General features: G+C 40.6%; 1 protein-coding gene across 5 annotated transcripts; it reads left to right on the top strand.

Moving 5' to 3' along the window:
* The first annotated feature begins 3,687 nt into the window (after positions 1 to 3,687).
* Positions 3,688 to 18,408, top strand: TASL (TLR adaptor interacting with endolysosomal SLC15A4). Of its 5 annotated transcripts, XM_072815241.1 has the most exons (5): positions 3,689 to 3,897; positions 7,746 to 8,034; positions 9,250 to 9,447; positions 14,698 to 14,864; positions 16,978 to 18,408. In XM_072815241.1, the coding sequence occupies exon 5, from the start codon at positions 16,979 to 16,981 to the stop codon at positions 17,867 to 17,869; it is 891 nt and encodes a 296-aa protein (XP_072671342.1). In that variant the 5' UTR covers positions 3,689 to 3,897; positions 7,746 to 8,034; positions 9,250 to 9,447; positions 14,698 to 14,864; position 16,978; the 3' UTR covers positions 17,870 to 18,408. The 5 variants fall into 5 exon arrangements, with proteins under 5 accessions (XP_072671343.1, XP_072671342.1, XP_072671345.1 ...); XM_072815242.1 differs by lacking the exon at positions 14,698 to 14,864 and having other exon boundaries at positions 3,688 to 3,897; XM_072815244.1 differs by lacking the exon at positions 7,746 to 8,034.
* Positions 18,409 to 19,242: the final 834 nt, after the last annotated feature.

Here is a 19,242-nt window from a genome sequence, read left to right on the forward strand (position 1 = left end):
TGCAAGGACAAAGAATCAACTGGGTGGTGGTAGGGAAACCTTCCTAAAGGAAGGGTTCTACCAATAAAGAACTGGATAAATACATCATTACTGGAACATTCTATACACTGAAAGTCTGTGTAGCTGTTAAAAAGGATGAAGTTAGGGGGACCTGGGTGGCTCAAGTCTACCTTTGGCTCAGGTTGTGATCCCGGGGTCCTGGGATCAAGTCCCACATCAAGCTCCATGCATGGAGCCTGCTTCTTCCTCTGCTTATGTCTCTGCCTCTCTCTCTCTGTGTCTCTCATGAATGAATAAATAAAATCTTAAAAAAATAAAAAGGATGAGGTTAATCTACGCATACTGACACTGAAAAATTTATACAAAAAAGGGGTACCTGGATGGCTCAGGAGGGTAAGCAGCTTCCTTTGGCTCAGGTCATGATGCTGATGTCCTGGGATTGAGCCCCACATTTGTCTCCCTGTTCCACGGGGAGTTTGCTTCTTCTGCTCCCACTCCCATTTCCCCTGATCATGCTCATGCTCTCTCTCTCCTTGTCAAATAAATAAATAAAATTTTTTAAAAAGGTAAGGACAAAATAGCTGATGTAGTACCCAATCATTGGTATACAAAAAGATGTATGTGATCCTCAGAATGATACACAAGAAGGTGACAATCCTAAGTGCCTCTGGGGAGGGGGACCTGAGAGCTGTAGATCAGATGGAAAGAGAAGGTAAATTTTCATTGTATACCTTTTAGTATCATTTACACTTTTACCAAGTACATGAACTTCTATAAAAACAAACAAAACAGAGATTTGTGAACAGTGCCAAATTCTATAGAAACAACAAAGAGGATACAGAGTGGGACAAAGGTCATGAGACTTGTTGAAGGGCCTTGGTAACTTTGAGAAAGTAGGTTCAGTTCAGTCATTTGATATTGAGAGAGAAAATTATCTTGTATGTGGCTGGAGAATATAACTCAGGAAGACAAAGAATTTGTCTCTAAAGTGTTGAAGTTTCAGGGATTAAGCTTGTGAACTGATCAGCTGTGTGTATGTGCATGGGAACAGGGACATACACACAACGTATTCACCCTTCTCTTAGTTATGCGAGAGGCAGTGATAGATTTTACTGGTAACTGGCCATTGGCAAGTATGACGTGACAGAAAGACCAATGGCTGAGGAATTTGAGAGTGCTGGTAAGAGCACTAGGAGGTGAGTGTAGGGTGGAGGAAACCTATTGAGGACTAGGGGTGAGCTAAGTACGGATGAAATCATAATGGAAATAGCTTGGAGGAACGTTCAACACCAGGAGAGGTAATTGAATAACAGGAAAAAATATCCTGTTAGAGGCACAGAAATCAAGGCAGTAACTCTTTACCTACCATCAGCAGGTGGACAGAAAATCATATTGTAAGATTTTAGTTACACAGGATATAATTCTGCTTTATTACAGTCAGCAAAGAGTAAGTAGTCGAAAGCCAATTTCATAAACTCAGGTCTTATCAAAAGAGAAATGAATGGTAAGCCAACCTGACATGATGCCAACCCCCCCAAATTTTTAAAAATAGGCTCTACACCCAACATGGGGCTCGAAACTCATGACCCCAAGATCAAGAGTTGCATGCTCTACCGACTGAGCCAGCCAGGCACCCCAACATAGTGCTTTTTGTTGACAGAAAATATTTTCTGCAAAGAATGATTTCCATAAAATGTGTAACTTGAGACAAAAATCATGAGTATGCTACAAATCTACATGTTGTATTTGAAATAATAAATACGAGTTAATGCAACCCAGAGCTGATGGAACACCCCCCATAACGGTTATTGCATGGTACTACTGCTAGGTGAGCTCTTTCGGAACCCATCAGAAAGTGTTTCTGGACACAGGCGTGACCCGTTCTAGAATATTCTCAGTACATCTGGTAGTTGTTGAACCTATACTCAAATGAAATAAAACAATATTTGGTCCTCAGTTTATGAAAACCTCTTGCTTACACCTAAGTTCTTGAGGGTCAGATTCAACGCTAATTCATATTATGGCTCACATATGGGAATCTACCTTTCCAACTGGATCTAAGTAATGTCCCATGAAATAATGACGAAAATCCCCAGAGGCTCTAACATACATAAAATGCCAATACATCTTTAAACTTAAAACTTTTGAAGGCAAGTCATAGATCAAAGGTAAACAAAACAAACCCATCAAGTGGACATATTCACATATTCATGGTTTGGAAGGGGAGGTGGGTGGAGGGATGGGGTAACTGGGTGACGGGCATTAAGAAGGGCACTTGAAGTAATGAGCACTCAGTGTTATATGCAACTGATGAATCACTAAATTCTACCTCTGAAACTAATAATACAATCTGTGTTCATGAAATTGAATTTATTTACTTATTTATTTTTAAAGATTTTATTTATTTATTCATGAGAGAGAGACAGAGACAGAGACAGACACAGGCAGAGGGAAAAGCAGGCTCCACGCAGGGAGCCCGACGTGGGACTCGTTCCTGGGTCTCCAGGATCATGCCCTGGGCCAAAGGCAGGCGCTAGACCGCTGAGCCACTCAGGGATCCCCCTATCACTTCCACATTATTCTAATGGTCACTCATGGTTCAGTGTGGGCAGGGGACTCTGCAAGGGGATGATATCAAGAGGTGAGCATCAGGGACGCCTGGGTGGCTCAGTGGTTGAGCATTTGCCTTCAGCTCAGGGTGTGATCCCAGAGTTCTGGGATCAAGTCCCAGGTCGGGCTCCCCGTGGGGAGCCTGCTTCTCTGTCTGGACTGAAGGCGGCGCTAAACCACTGAGCCACCGGGGCTGCCCATGAAATTGAATTTAAATAAAGAATTTTTTAAAAAGGCAATTGCTTCTTTCTTGCATCTCCCTATAGAACTACTCTGTGTAAGCAAACACACACACACACACACACACACACACACACAAATTCTTTTAAAGATACAAATTGGAGCATATTATATGTTTTTGCTGAACAATATATCCTGGATATCTTTTCCAATGATTCCATGCAAAGCCAGATCACTCTAACACTGTGTAGTACTCTATAAAGCTCTACATTTACTTACCTCATATCCTATTGATGCATCCCTAATGCTGCAACAAATAACCTTTCAATGTTTCTGTGCACAAGTGTACATATGTGACATAGGTGAATTTATACAAATAAAGTCGTTGGGTCAGAGGATATGGATATGTAAAAGTTTGGGGAAAAAAGTCAACAGATGCTGGGAAAAGGCCCTCTAGAAATGTCTACAATCTCACCACTACATAGGAGAGTGCCTGTTTCTCCACAACCTTGCCCACCCAGTGTATTATCACACCTTCTTTTTTAACCTTGGTTAATTTGAGAGAGAAAACAGTTTTCATTTGCATTTTTTTTGATTGTGAGTACAAATCTGAGAATACTTCTCAAAAATTGTAGGTCAGCAATGAAACTGAGAATTTTCTAAATCCTGCTTGACACTGGCTCTCCTTTGATAAAGGGATCCCAGAGAATTTACTGTTAGAGGAGTAAATTTATGTTGTTCGGGTTCTTATATAAAACGTAGCAATCAACTATTTTAACAAGAGACAGTTTCATAGATAGGTTTCATTTTTCAAAAAAGGGGAAGAAACACCATTCTGTGGCTCAATGTGGGTTTGTCAGTTATTGCCTCCCCCTTCCTGGGACTTCCCACTGTTCTTGAGCACAAATCAGACTTGAGCAAAAACAACTCCCTTTCCATGGGATCAGTTATAAGAAGAATGGCCATGCAATGAGCCACTTAGTTTCTTGGTCGTACCACTGGAAGGCTTGCAAACATTTCTGAAAAAAAAGCACTGGCTGGCTTATTCACCTCTATATGGTCGATTGCTGTTTCTTCCGGACCAAAGGAGCAGATTGGTTAGTGAAGGTAAGAAAAAGGAGGCAACAGGCCCTATAAGTGCTTCTGTCACCTCTCTCCTCCCTTTTTTAGTCTTTTCTCATCCAAAGCCAGATGCAATCATAACATCTAAGATGCTTTTTTCGTTGACCAAATCAGAGGTGAGCGGGAATGGATGCAAGCATTCCATGGAGGGGGACGGTAAAGAGAAATGAAGTCAAACACTCCCTTCTCTGACCTCCTCATGTTCACATTTTGGCATTTCTAAAAAATGTTTTTGACCTAACAATTTGGACGGGTCAGATCCGGCTCCTGTTGTGTGATTGAGGCAGTCCTCACGCAGTATCGCTGCAGAGATTTAGCTTCTGTGTTTTTAAAAGGAGGCCTAAGAACCTGATCAGAATTTTGCTTGGGACAGGAGAAACCTAGAATTTAGTTACAGTGATATAGTTTTTGAAATGAGTACAATTACAGTAAATTCCAATTGGCTCTGACTCTCAATTATTCATTCCGAGAGCTTGAGATAAGTGTTTTCCTGTGTAGCAGGGCATACTCAAAGCGAAGGTGACCTACAGCGCTGTTGCTTTTCGAATTGCCATCTGGCTGATTTGGGGAAAGCCTACACGCTGGTGTTAAAGACTCGCACAGGTGGGCTTTTGTTTGAATTATCTGTAGATCTGCTCAAACATACTTTTTCTTGCGCACATCCATCTGTGCTTCAGTATAGACCGGATTTGGCCAGAGTATTCAGACCGATATTTTTGGAACACTTCTTGCATAGGTCAGTGTAGTTAACAGTGTGTTTCTGAGCATGAAAAGCTTCTGGGAGGAATGGTGAGCATTTGAAATTTGTATAAAACATTCACATCGTAATGGTAATTTAGGGGATATACAAAGGTAGTGCACTAAATTCTGTTATCTCACGGCAAAGTGGTGTTTCAATAGCTCTTTCAAGTTACTGAAACATTTCTAATCACATACCTGGGGATTATCTTCGATATACGCAGTACTGTCACTCTAAGCACTTCACCAACATGACAGGATGTAACTAAATTGTAATTGTAATGTAACTTCATTAGCTAAATAGTTATTTTCCTTCTGGTTTTCATTTTTGCCAAGTTTCAAACCTATATTAAAATGGAAAGAATAGTACATTGAACACCCATATTTCCATCAGTTAATCAGTTGTAGCACGTTGCCATATTTACCTTCTCATTATCTTCATACACACGCACACACATACACACACACACACACAAATATATATAGATAGTTTCTTTGGTGACTTTAGGACACATCACCTTCAGATTCTTGAGCATTTACCTCCTAAGAAAAAGGGCAGTCTTCTACATAATTACAATGCTAAGGAAACTTAACATCAATACATTACTATTATCTAATATATGATCTATATTTAAATTTCTCCAATTATCCATGTTTTCCTCTCAATTTTATTTTCTCAATTTAGAATCCAATCAAGTATATTGCATTGCATTTTGGTGATAGGACTATAATTAAGTAAATGATAATGGTAATAGATATGATTAGTAATATAATAATGATTAACAATTATAACACCAATGAAATTTAACATCAGTCAATACTATTATGATCACTTTTCTTATTTTTCTATTCCTTTCATTTTGTGTCAAATTCAAGAAAGTGATCATAAGCTTTAATTTTTTCATCTGCGAGAAGTCAAGACCAAATATGAAGAAAATCCAAACTATGACAAAAATATACATTTTCTGCATCAAAATTTACAGTTTCCATAATAAGGAAATTCACATATCCAGACAAAGCCTTTGGAAGTAGCTGTTACCTTTGGTCAGAACTGAACAGAAAATTTACTTGCTGTTGTTAATATGGAAAAGAGAGGCCTTTTGACTTATATCATCTTAGCCGTCAAATTAGACTTTCAGAAATCAAGAATCACTTCATGTTTGATACAAGAGATAACCCCAAATTATTTATTTCGTAATAAGAATTGATATAAGGTTGAGTGATACTTCAGAGCATCCATTGACAAATGCCACCAAATATGAAATAAGAGGAATATAAAGCAAGGTATATGGTGAAGTGAATGGCCACTTCTAGCTCTAGAAAACATGTACTTTCAAAGGCAACACTAAGGAAACTGCAGCAGCTTTTTTTTTTCCCAATGGGGAGATCCCTCCTAAAGAAACCTCAGTTCGGGTAAAGTTCTTGCATCGTTCACTGAAAAATGAAACATGTAACAGATTTACTTCTCATGATGAAAAAAATGTAATATAGATTTGGTTACATGATAATAGGATTGGGAACGAAATGATATTCAAGGTTTTCAGTGATAACCTTTTGATAGTTATACTCACAAGACCCAAAAATTGAGATCTTAAAAAAGAAAAGACTGGAATTATGGGATCTAGGATTTAGATTGTAGGAAAAATACATGAAGAGATAAAATGGAGTATTTTGAGGATTTAGGGGTATTAAAAAAATAACATCTCTGATATGTCACCTACACATCATCTGCACAGGACAGTGCTACGTCCTCAAATTTGAGGCATGAATAAGTTTGCTTATCTGATTGGCAAATTAAAATATAACAATGTGCCAAGGAATGTCTGTTGCTGGTCAGAAGATTGGCTCAAGCTCCTTGAAAGGCTCCTTGAAAGGCAATTCACAATAGCTGTGGGGTAGTGACCTGCCTTCTCCAAATCTGGCCTACGGAAACGCTCGTGGAGTGATTACACACAGTCAAAAAGCAAGAAGAACCTCGATGTCCACTTTGAGAAATGATTTGCTAACCTAGATGTGCCTGTAGCTGTACCAATTCGTAACCGTTAAAAGGCGGGCCTATTTAAGCAGACATGCTGCTGAGAACAGGTGGGAGCCAAACTACACCCCAGCTAGCTGGGCCCCAGATCTTGTTTGAAATGTCAAACAGCCTTTTCCTGTCTTTATTTCCTATGATGCCAGCAGCCAGCCCCATCGTGCCACCTCCACGGGGCTTTGGAGGCTTCTTTGCACCCCTGTCTCAACCCAGCCCCTCAGAGATCTTAGATTATGCACAGGCATACAAACTGTCCTTCCAGAGGCAATTCTGTCCTGGCACCCTATCACCCTCAACTCCCCCACTTCCCAGCAATCCCCAATCTTCTCGCTGTCCTTTTGCTGTTGCCACATACTCCTTTATTCAAAGGATTATCCCAAGGATTCATTTCACTGATTTATTTAAGGTAGCAGCTGATTTTGCTCAAATTCCGTGCAATCCTGATAAAGCTCTTGGGGGTAGGGACAGAATAACGTAGAATTTCTAATTTGGGGGCAAGGGTGCTGAATGGATGGCCAGGGGGCTCTGAATTGTGGATATGGGAGACATGAAGGGTGAAACAGGGGATGGATAGGCAACCAGGGCTCTCAGGACAGAAATAACAATGCACAAGTGCCTCGGATGGCATGGACATGAGGTGTGGAGAACTGGGAGCAGTCTGGCACAGCTGGGGTCCTAAGTCTCGTGGGGAACAGGCAGAGAGGAGGTTGGGAAGACAAAGAGCACATCTCATGAGGGCCTAACTCATGTGGACTATATCCTGGAGGTCACGGGATGCTATGGATATTTAAACAGTGCATCTGTAAAATTAAATTACTCTGTGGTTATAAAATTAAGGGTGAGATGATGTCAGGCCACTGCCAGTGGGAGTGTTTAGGGAAAAGGTTCACATAGCAAGATTGAAAGGCCAGCGAGGGTGGATCATTTAAAGACATACTGGCATTGATACACAATTGGGCCCTGTAGGTAGCCCTCTGGGCCACTCCTCTGGGGTGGGCATCGGCTGTCTTCTTGGAGCCTTTCCTGCTGTACCTCACTGTACCTCCCTTCCTCTAATCCCCAGCGCCGTTGTTATGAAATGGACTCAGGGTGGATACCCTTCTCCTGGAAGGACTAATCGCTTGTCATGACTGCTTGATGTTAACTGCTCTCAACAAGGCAGCGGTGGGACATGTTTTACCAACAGACCACGTGCTTTGGAGTTCATACATTTGGACTTGAATCCGGCCTCCAGCATTTAGTTGTTTTGTGTCCTTGGGAAGGTCACTGGTCAAATCTCAACCTCAGCTTCCTCACTTGGAAAATCCAAAGTGCGATAATCGCTAACATGCAGCGTTACTGAAAAATCAGGTGTAAGGCATGGAAAGCCCCTGACACAACTGCTGTTATTATTATGCTCTATCCCACTATTGCATCTGCTTCTGGACTTAGGTCAAGGGTTAGGCAAACCATGGCCTTGAGTCAAACTGGCCCTTTGCCTGTTTTTCTAAATAAAGTTTTATTGGAGCACAGCCACAGCCATTTGTTTACATATGCTCTATGGCTGCTTTCCTGCTATGATGCAGAGTAGCAGTGGCAGGGACTCAAAATATTTACAAAAAAAGTTTTCCAATCCCTAACTTAGGTTTTTCCAAATGTTCCATGTTATAAAGTTCTTCCCTCTTGATGGTTTCCTCTCCGAATCCATGCTTGCTTTGTTTGGGTATATATGAAATGCATTTCTATGTACAGAGTATAACAAGAGTTTTCTGAGAAATGTGTAAATGCGAGTGAAGACAGAAGAATTTATGTTGCAATTTCTTCTGAAATCTAAGCAAATGCTTTAACAAAGGTTCTGCACTTTAGCACATATTTCTAAGATGTGAATTTGCACCTAAGGTTAATTTTGGTATTTCCCCTGTCTGGTAATGATTAATGTAGACTAAATTTGCCTGGAACATCTCATCTGCAAATGTCCTTGGATGTCTTTTCCTTCACACTTAGTTATGGGCAATTCTAAATATATCAATATACCTTCTCTGTCATGAGAAACAAAAATTCAAGTGATAAAATATTTTGGAACAATTAAAATAATTCGTTGGCTTATGTTTCAGTGTTTTAGCTGAAATTTACTCTAATACATGTCTTGACATTTGTTTGAGGCATACCTTTTATATTATCTCTGAAGAGACTAACATCATAAGAATTTCACAAATAATCACTCGTGTTTTTAAATGCTAACGAAATAAACTCCAATAAAATTATTCCTCTATTTTTTAAATTTTAGGATGTTATGATATGCAGTATTGTTTTCACTCTAACGGTACATTAAAGGTTTTTTATATTAAATTAGTTAATATATGTATAATTTTTGTTTAGAAATTTCACACAATATTCCTCTGCATAGCTTTGGAGCAATTTTGAAGCTGCTTTAGCATGCTCTCTGCTGTCCTCTGCTGCTAATGTTCAGAAACTGCTTTCGATTCTGAGTAATGTCTGCTTAACCTTCTTTATACTTATCAACTCACACAATATTAAAGTTTGGGGGGACTCAATCAATAATTTAATCCTACATTCTTCATTTACAGATCAGAAGTTGAGTCTCTGAAGAGTTAAAGGACATGTGAATGCGGGCTCGGTCTTCTGACTGCCAGTGTCTGAATGTCTGGTGGCTTTGGACATATGACTGAATTTTGATTTCTATATAATGAGCACAATATGAGTACCTACATGTTAGAGTCTTTTCGGGGATCGAGTGATTCAGTAGATGAAAAGCACTTAAGATGGTATGTGGGTTGTGGCTAGTACTAGCATGAGCTCTTTTATTGACTTGTCTGTCATCAATAAGACTAAAACCACAGCTAATGACAGAGTCAGAACCAGAATTCTGGTCTCCTGACTACTAGCCCAAGAGTTTGTTTTGCCTTCGTCTGAATAAGATAATGAAACTTAACCTTTCAATGTAGATTTTAAAAATATGACTTGTCTGGTATATTTGAAGCTATGTAGTCTTTACAAAGCTATTGATACTACAGCTCTGGCTGTTGCTCATTCCTCCTTGGACTATGCAAGGCTATCAATACCCACAAGCTACTCCAGCTCCTAGTATAAACTCCCACCATGCACACTTGGAAGATGGTTTCACTGTTGACTATGAGTAGCCTCTCTAACAGGCCTCTGGCCCGAATCGCTAATGCATAATTAGTCACTTGCACTCAGAAAGTTCGTCTCATGTGAGAGTCAAGAGGAACTCAAGTAAATCTATTAGTTCCTTTTCTAGCTCTTTCTCCCAATCTCTCCATTTTGCTCAGCGCTGGTGCCACTTCCCAGCAGGCCCTGATTCAGTTACTTTTGGCTCCTCTCTCTCCTTCATTTTCATGTCCAGGAGTCTCGGTGTCTCAAAGTTCATTCCTTTTCTTCCTCTTCTGCTACCTCCTTCCCTGGTTCCTGTCCCAATCCCCTCAGCTGGGGATGAATTGAGCAGCCTCCTTATTTGGATCCTTAACTCCAAGCTTACCTTGCTGAAATCGGTCTTGTCATTTACTGATGGATGGCATCATGTCCTACATCAGCTTGGTTACCTTTGAGAGCTTTGTATGGTCTGCAGGATACAGGCCATACAAACGGATGTCCTCAGCCTCGCATGACCCAACTAACTTGCCTGAATGGTCCTCCCTCTGAGCAATTTTTTCCTTTATCCATGAGACTATCTTTCCTTAGAAATTAGGACATATTTTCTGCTTTCCCATCATCAGACTTAGCATTTTCTGCCTTAGTGGTCTGCCGTGGGCCCCACATATGAGAATGGTAGGGTTCTTGTTTCACCAAAATCAAGGTACCAACAAAGCTCTCAGCTGATGACAAATAGTGCAAGAGGCCCATTCTTCCAAACAAAATCCTAGACTCTCTTCCTTCATTGTTTTGAAGGAGTGGAGATTATCTGGAGTACTCATAAACATCAATCACATAAAAAGAAAGAAGACTCCTTTAGGGCCAATTATTTGGTATGAGAATAGGATAAATAGTGGGAGATTTGGGATAGCGCTGAATGGGAATAAGGCTGATAAAGAAGGATTGTGAAATTTTAGTAAAAGTCTTAGGCGACCATGACTTTGAGAAATAACAATGTTATTCCTCCAGACTGGTGTCTGTTACAGACGACAAGAGAATGACAACAAGAATCTGTTCACTTCTATTGACTTCTCCTCTCTCTGCAATGATTCTTCCCTTTTCTCATGCCTGTTCAAATCCTTTTTGTTCTTTAGGGACAAATAAAAGCTTATCTTTTACACAATGATTTTTCTGTCTCTTCTTCACCCTTAGAGTATGTTATATCTTTGGGGGCCTGAGTGGCTCAGTTGGTTAATCGCCTGACTCTTGATTTCGTCTCTGCGTTGGGTGTGGAGGCTGCTTAAGATTTCTCTCTCTGCTCCTCAACCCCCTGCTACCCCCACCCCCCTGGCCCACCTTGCTCACATGCTCTTTCTCTCTCAAAAAAAGTAGAATGTCTTTCTTTCTTTCTTTCTTTCTTTCTTTCTTTCTTTCTTTCTTTCTTTCTTTTTCTTTCTTTCTTTCTTTCTTTCTTTCTTTCTTTCTTTCTTTCTTTCTTTCTTTCTTCTTTCTTCTTTTTCTTTCTTCTTTCTTTTTTTGAATGTGTTTAATCTTTTTTTTTTGAATGTGTTTAATCTTTAACAATAAACCCAGCCGTACAGGAAGAGCCAGCTTCTTATTTTTCCCTCTTAGTTACTTTAAAAATAGTTATATTTGGTTTTTAACTAGGAAATTAATCCAAGTTCTACATGAACATAATTTGGGTCAAATGATCCTAAGAGGTTTGTTATGCAAAACAGCAGTCCCCATACCTCTTTTCCAAAAGCAACTACTTTTATCTCCCTTTTTACTATTTAGTATTTACCTCAAATTTTCCTTCCAACTTTTGGATTTTTCAGTTTGGGGCATTATTCATTGACTTGTCACCAATCAGATAATTATTTAGTTTTTTTTTTTTCCTCCCCTGGCTTCTACCAAGTACATACACCAAGGACATGCTAAATCAGTGTTCCTTTCTCTACACTGGCTGGCCACCCAGTCTGGACACATAGGCAAATGCCTAAAACAATTTTTTATTTATTTTTATTTATTTTTATTTTTTATTTTTATTTTTATTTATTTATGATAGTCACAGAGAGAGAGAGAGAGAGAGGCAGAGACACAGGCAGAGGGAGAAGCAGGCTCCATGCACTGGGAGCCCGATGTGGGATTCGATCCCGGGTCTCCAGGATCGCGCCCTAGGCCGAAGGCAGGCGCCAAACCGCTGCGCCACCTAGGGATCCCCTAAAACAATTTTTTAAAGATTTTATTCATTTATTCATGAGAGACACACCCAGAGAGAGGTAGAGACATAGGCAGAGGGAGAAGAAGGCTCCATGCAGGAAGCCTGGTGTGGGACTCGTTCCTGGGACTCCAGGATCATGCCCTGAGTCAAAGGCAGATGCTCAACCGCTGAGCCACCCAGGCATCTCCCAAAACAATTTTTATTGATATTACATTACTCTACATGATCAAGTATTATCCTTGTCTCTTGTCTTTGTCATTCTGCAACTATACCTCAAATTTGGTTAGATCAATTTTCACCACCATATTATTGTGACTATCCAAAACTATGTCCAACTCAGCCATGTAATAAACCACACTTTGTTTAAAGTTCTCCCCCATATACAACTTCGTAAATTATGAGCTGGAGTTTATAATTGCCTAGATCTGTGGAGCATATAATGGTAGCCAATGTGGCAATTTAAATTAAGTGAAAATGTCTGTCACACTAGCTACATTTCACACACTAGTCATATGTGGCTCTTGGCTATCATAATGGACAGCACAGATATTTAACATTACCATCACCAGAGAAATCTGCATTATATGGCACTTTTATCGCCTCAGAGACAACCTAAGAAACCACACTATTAAAACAAAAATAGCTTTAAAAAATTTCCTTGAACCACTCACACAGGGATTCTAAACTTCCCCAAACAGTAGTGGAAAAAAAATTAAAAGAAGTGTCATATAATCTTGGTTTCAAAATAGCTAAACACAAAGTGTCTCAGGTTAGGGTCCCATACATCATCACCAAAGAGCTAAAAGTTTATGCCCTTTGTTCATTATCTTTTGATATTCCCTCTCCAACACTCACTCCTTGAAAGGAGTACAGAGATGGATTAATCATACGTTGCTCTGGAATGACTGCTATGACAGTGAATGACAGTGATCATCTGGCGTACTTTAAATTGCAATTATAATTGTCTGTCTTGAGTATTTTAAAGTTTTATGCTATTACCTTCACTTATCTTCTAAGCCTATGCTGTCCAATAGAGTGCCATGCGGCATTTTAAATTAATTTAAATAAAATTAAAATTCAGTTTCATTAGCTGCATTTCAAGTGCCCGCTAACCACATGTGGCTACCACTTAACATTTGGGACAGCACAGATAAAGATCATTCCATCATTTCAGAAAGTGCTATTGGACAGCACTGGTCTAGATTTTTCATTTGCTTCACTTTTCCTCATTTACCTCCAAGTCCATAGCCAATTACATAAATCTCACTTCACAGTGCTCAGACTTATCAAGTGGTCTTCAGTTCCATCTTTATCTCCAGAAGCCTTCTGATCTGTTCCAACCAACCACGTTGCCTCTTGAGCCTTTTATACTTACTCCTTTCATGGGAGCATGTCTTCCACCGACTTTCTGAGAAAGGGGCCTGGGAGATGAACTGTTTTATCTCTGTTTTATCCTCATACTGATGGATGATTTGGTCATTAAATTCTAGGTCGGAAACAAATTTTGTTCAAATATTTCTAGACATTGTTACATAATCTTTTTGCTTCTCATGTTGCTTTGGAGAAGTCTAAACATTCCGGTTCTTGGAGTTTTTTCTTCTTTTTTCTCTCTGGAAATGTATAGTGTTTTCTCTTTGTCCTAAGGGTACTTTTTACAGTCACAAGAGGGGACATATAGGAAAAGTGGGTATTTACGCAGAATTTCGGAAACGTAGGTCCTTCAGTTCTGGGAATACTCCTTAATTGTTTAAATTTCTCCCCCATATACCCAGTCTTCTTTCTGTGATTTCTATTGCTTCAGATAATCAATCTCCTAGATTGGTTTTTTAATTTTATCTTTACTATTTTTCATCTTGTATTTTTGTTCTACTTTCAAAATGGGAGTTTGCCTTAAATTTACTTCCCAATCTTTCTACTGAACTTTAAAATTCACTAACATTTTTAATTTCTAAGGACTTCAGAATTTTTTTTTTATCGTATCCTATTTGAATTGAAGATTGTTTTATCGACCCTGTCCCCTTGAGAATATTGATGGTAGTTCTTGCCACTGCCCCTCCTCTCAAGAATTAATTCTTCTGAGTGACAGCTTTGGTCTCTCCCATTCAGAGCTTTCTTTGGAGGTTTCAAAATTGAATTCACAGTTAAACATGAGATCCAAAAAGCTCCGCAGGCTCTTGTGATTGTGAACTTGAATGAAGGGTGATCTGGATGCTCACTCATTTAGTTGGGGATCCTCTGGTGTCAATTGCTCTCCTTCTCAGACGAGTCGGGTTCCCCAGAACAGTCTTGCCCATACTCCTGAACATTTAGGGGAATTTCAAGCAGATTGGCTCTTGGATTTTTCCTTGGCTCTTTTTAAGAGTTTTCTCATCTCCAAAGACATTGCCCTGTGGTCTCCCACCTTTCAGCTTCTGTAATGTTATTGTACTGGTCTGTTCTCCTTTTCCTCCCTTTTCTTCTGAATATGAACATTTCAAATTTATCAGGACTTCTGCAGTCACTTCAGGGCTGCTTCCTCCTTGGGTTTCCCCCTCTATTCCAGCATGCTGACACAGAGGTATGGGGTCAGTTTTGGATGTAGAAGAGGGGGGCATGTTTGGTCATCGACATGTCATCATACTGGCATCCATGGAAACTTATTCACCTGGTCCCTGAGAAATAGTCTGTAGATATGTCTGCAATCTTCTCACCCCAAACCTAGGTCTTCTCCAGCTTTGGAGGCTCTGGGTGTGTGAACAGACCTGATGAGGCAGTCTCAGACCTGTCCACCTAAGAAATCCATGCGGCTGGCTCTCCTCCTTCTCCCACAGCATGCTAAGCAGGAGACCATTTCCTTAGACTTGCTGCTCCCCAGATTGCACGTGGGAGGTAAGGCACGGACCTCTTTTCTTGGCTTCCCTAACCCAGCTGGAGTCATAGCTCTTCCACTGATGGGGAATTTATATCCCCTAGTCTCCTGGTGATGCATAAATACTAGGCCCTGAATTCTTTGGGGCTCAGGATTCTCCAGTTTCCAAGCTCAAGTTATGTTTTCTCAAAAGCCACTTTTCTAAAACCAAATTCTGCCAAGCGTTCTAGAAGCCCATGTATGAACTCAAAAGTAGAGAGTTTCATTTTTGTTCTGCTTTTTTAGATGATACTCTGAGACCCTGAAGGCTGAAGTCTCTAGCTGCAGCCTGGGTGGGCGGAGGAGGCAAGTCGTGAAGTAACCGCATCAATATTAAACCTGTATGATAAACGCTTTTGCTCTGTAAATTATCTGCTTCTCATGTAGCTAAGAGCTGCTTTTTCATCTTCATGTTCAGGTTGAGGGAAGAACTAAGAAAGTTTTTCTGGGACTCGTTTTCATTATCCTAAGCGTGTCCAGCATGCAAGAATCCCCTCACAGATTTGTTGAAAACCTTTAATTTTGTATCTTTATGGTATGTAACAGAGTAGAATATGATAATTACTTAAGTAACTGATAAATTGACTGACTGGATCTCCAAATAGTTCGAAAAGGGAAAATAAACACTGAAAATATTACCCTTATACAATTAAAATAATTATACTAATTTTATTCCATTTATAAAATTACCCTTCTACAATTAAAAATTCACTTGGAGGGCAGCCCGGGTGGCTCAGCGGTTTAGCACCGCCTTCAGCCCAGGGTGTGATTCTGGGGACCCGGGATCGAGTCCCATGTCGGGCTCCCTGCATGGAGCCTGCTTCTCCCTCGGCCCGTGTCTCTGCCTCTCTTTCTCTGTGTCTCTTACGAATAAATAAATAAAATCTTAAAAAAATTCACTTGGGAAGTACCTATGAACATAGATGCTAAAATGTAAAAATAGGAGCCTTCTGTTTAGATAAAATCATTTCCTAATTTGACCTTTCAATTTCAGGCTCAAGTTAACAGATCTGTTTGGAGCGTCTGGCCCTCGAGGCCAAAGAGGAGTGGTTATCTTTTCTGTTGTCTGGAGCCCCAGTGCCAGGAATGCCAGTGTTCCCTTTTTAGAAAAGGCAGCTGCTAGTTTCCAGCCTGTTCTAGCCACTCAGACTCCAGTGACAAAGGCGGAGGGTGACGAAGGGAGGCAGGTGGAGCCAAAGCCCCAGGTCAGGAAGGCTCCCCAGTAACTAGGGGAGAGGTCAACACATCAGCAGGGCACAGAGACACTTCTAGGCTTACCTACAGTGAGAAGTGGGCTGGACAGAGCAAGAAATTCATCCTGCACTGCAAAGACAAGGGAGGCTCCATGGGCCTTTGGGATTGGAGGCTACAGAATTCTCGTCTTACCTGTCATGGTGGTCGATTATTTAATTCAAGATATTAACAACTATCTTTTGAGTCCCTCCAAAACGCAAATGGTTGTGCCAGCTCCCAGGGATAAATACAAAGATGAGTAAGACACAGTTCTTATTTTCAGTAGAAATCACAAGTGTTTGCAATGTTTTTTTCCCCAGAACCCACTAGTTGCTTCCCTAATTTCCAGCTACCCAGTCATTCCCTATTTTCTTTGGGGCAGAAAGTAAATGCTGCTACCTGATGCCCAAGGTCCCCCCCAGAGCCAATTCCAGTGTCTTTTCCAACCCCTCCTGCTTATGCTCGGCATGTTGGTGTATGGTAAACAGGCCATTCCACCATATTCTCTTTCAACTCAGCATCTGGCCCACTCATTCTTCACAATTTACCTAAAGTGTCACCTTCTCCAGGACATACCTTGTAACTTCTCTGCCTTTGCCCAGGGCTGTGTTAGGGGCTCCTCTTCTGTACTTCCTTGGTGCTTATCACTGTCCCAGTCTTCTTGAAAGACTCAACTAGGTTCTCTGTTTATCTCTACCGTGTGCCATAGTCCTGGTACACAGCAGACACATAGTTTATAATGGCTTAGTGGATGAATGAAATCATCTCCTTTGTTGTCCTTAATTTGCACATCATCAACTGCCCATTTTTATAATTCCAACCTTCACTTCCCCCACTGTTCCTTATCAACTCTCTTTCCAGAATGCTGTCAGAAGGGTATCTCAGTGGACTTGCCTACCAGAATGACATCCACTGGAGCTGTTCATCTTATAATGAGCAGGTGGCTGAGAAGGAAGAAGAGACAACATCTGCGACTCATTCCTACTGTTCTGTGGATGAAACCCAAGTCCGAAGTCTGTATGTGAACTGCAAATCCTCGGACAAATTTATTTCTTCAGTGCATTCAAGAGAGAGCCAACACAGTAGAGATCAGAGAACCATAATGCTGCAGACAAACCCCAATCCCGTGTTTGAAAGTCCCACCTTGGCTGCAGTTGAAATATGTAGAGACTCCAGCCGAGAGACCTACTTGGTTCCACCTTCCTGCAAAAGTATTTGCAAGAATTATAATGACTTACATATTGCAGGGGACCAGGTGATGGCTATTAACTCAGTGACAACAGATTTTCCCCCAGAGAGCAGTTTTGAATATGGCCCTTTGCTGAAATCATCTGAGATTCCTTTGCCCATGGAGGATTCCATTTCCCCTCAGCCCAGCTACTTTCCCCAAAAACCTATCCAGCAGTATTCATCCTACTGGAGAATAACCAGCATCAAAGAGAAGAGCAGCCTGCAAATGCAGAAGCCTATTTCTAATGCAGTCCTGAATGAGTACCTGGAGCAGAAGGTGGAAGAGTTATATAAGCAGTACATTATGGACACCGAATTTCATGACAGTTCTCCCACCCAGATTTTGGCATCGGAACTCATCATGACAAATGTGGATCAAATTAGTCTCCAAGTGTCTAGAGAGAAGAATCTGGAGACGTCCAAAGCCAAAGATATAGTCATTAACTGTCTATTACAGTTGGTATCCAGTGAAATCAGCACACCTAGTCTCCATATTTCTCAGTACAGCAACGTCAATCCTTAGGGAGGATACCTCTCTCTCAACTACTCCACACTAAAGCTACACTTTCTTCACTGAGAAATGTGCCGGAGGTGGGTGTGAAGCGGAGTCCGGAGCTGGAGAGGTAAAGTTTGGATGGAGGACAGGTATGAATGAAGAGGAAATTGTATTATTACACATGATGAAGGCATGTGGAAAAAGGAGCTGTAAGGACTAATTTCAAAGCAAAGGTTGTACAGCAACAAAACAAAAAACGAAAATTACCCAAAAAGAAAAAGTAGGATTCATTTAAAAGAGTACACAAGTTTAAAAAGAAGCCAAGCCAAGCAAGAACACACACCATGGGAAAATAAAAAGCCAAAAGGTTTAAGCGTAAAGAGTCACTGTTTGTGAAGCAAATAAATTCTTCCAAGTTGCTTCTTCTTGAGAAGAATGGACTGTATGTAGAAGGGTGCTGTTTGGGTAGAAAGACCAGTTTAAACAGTTTTGAAATTATGTTTCTATTTCTTTTCTCTATTCTTTATCAGATCGTTTAAAATATATATTCTTTATAAACATTCCAACAGTAGCAAATTGTAATTGTGGTTTTTTTGAATGATTAGCTACCGCCACACTAACCTCCTAGTTCTGTTCACTAGTGAAGTTTTCTGAACAGAAAACACATAGTGAATTTTTTTAAATAAGATCTTATTTTTTTTTTTTAATTTATGATAGTCACACAGAGAGAGAGAGAGGCAGAGACACAGGCAGAGGGAGAAGCAGGCTCCATGCACCGGGAGCCCGACGTGGGATTCGATCCCGGGTCTCCAGGATCACGCCCTGGGCCAAAGGCAGGCGCTAAACTGCTGCGCCACCCAGGGATCCCAATAAGATCTTATTTTAAAGTAACCTCTCCACTCAACTTGGGGCTTGAATTTACAACCCTGAGATTAAGAGTCGCATGCTCTTCCGACCGAGCCAGTCAGGTGCTCCTCACCTTGTGAATACTAAAATGATTCCTTTTATTTTGCTATATACAATTTTCTTGGTGGCATTAAGCTTCAAATGCAGTTACAAATGTTAATCCCCCCCATCGTCTTTTTCTCCACTTTCTCTTGACCCTTCTGGAGCCAGGAAGGGGTCTTCTGCATCCTCCTAAACAAGGTTACGAGCTCTAGGGTCCCATCATAGCAAATTCTGGTAACTCATGCTCTGCAATGGAAGTTTCAGGAATACCTCACTGCTCTACCCCCTTCCTCTGGCTTATGGGATGGCAAAACATGGCTCATTGGCCTTATCTAGCCTGCTGCCTATTTTTTTTTAAATTATGATGTAATTGACCTATAACGTTACATTAATTTCAGGCATATAACCTGAGTCACTGTATCTATTGCAAAATGATCACAATAAATCTAGTT

The sequence above is a fragment of the Canis lupus genome, chromosome X (genome assembly GCF_048164855.1).
Source record: "Canis lupus baileyi chromosome X, mCanLup2.hap1, whole genome shotgun sequence".
In the NCBI taxonomy this organism is placed as follows: domain Eukaryota; kingdom Metazoa; phylum Chordata; class Mammalia; order Carnivora; family Canidae; genus Canis; species Canis lupus.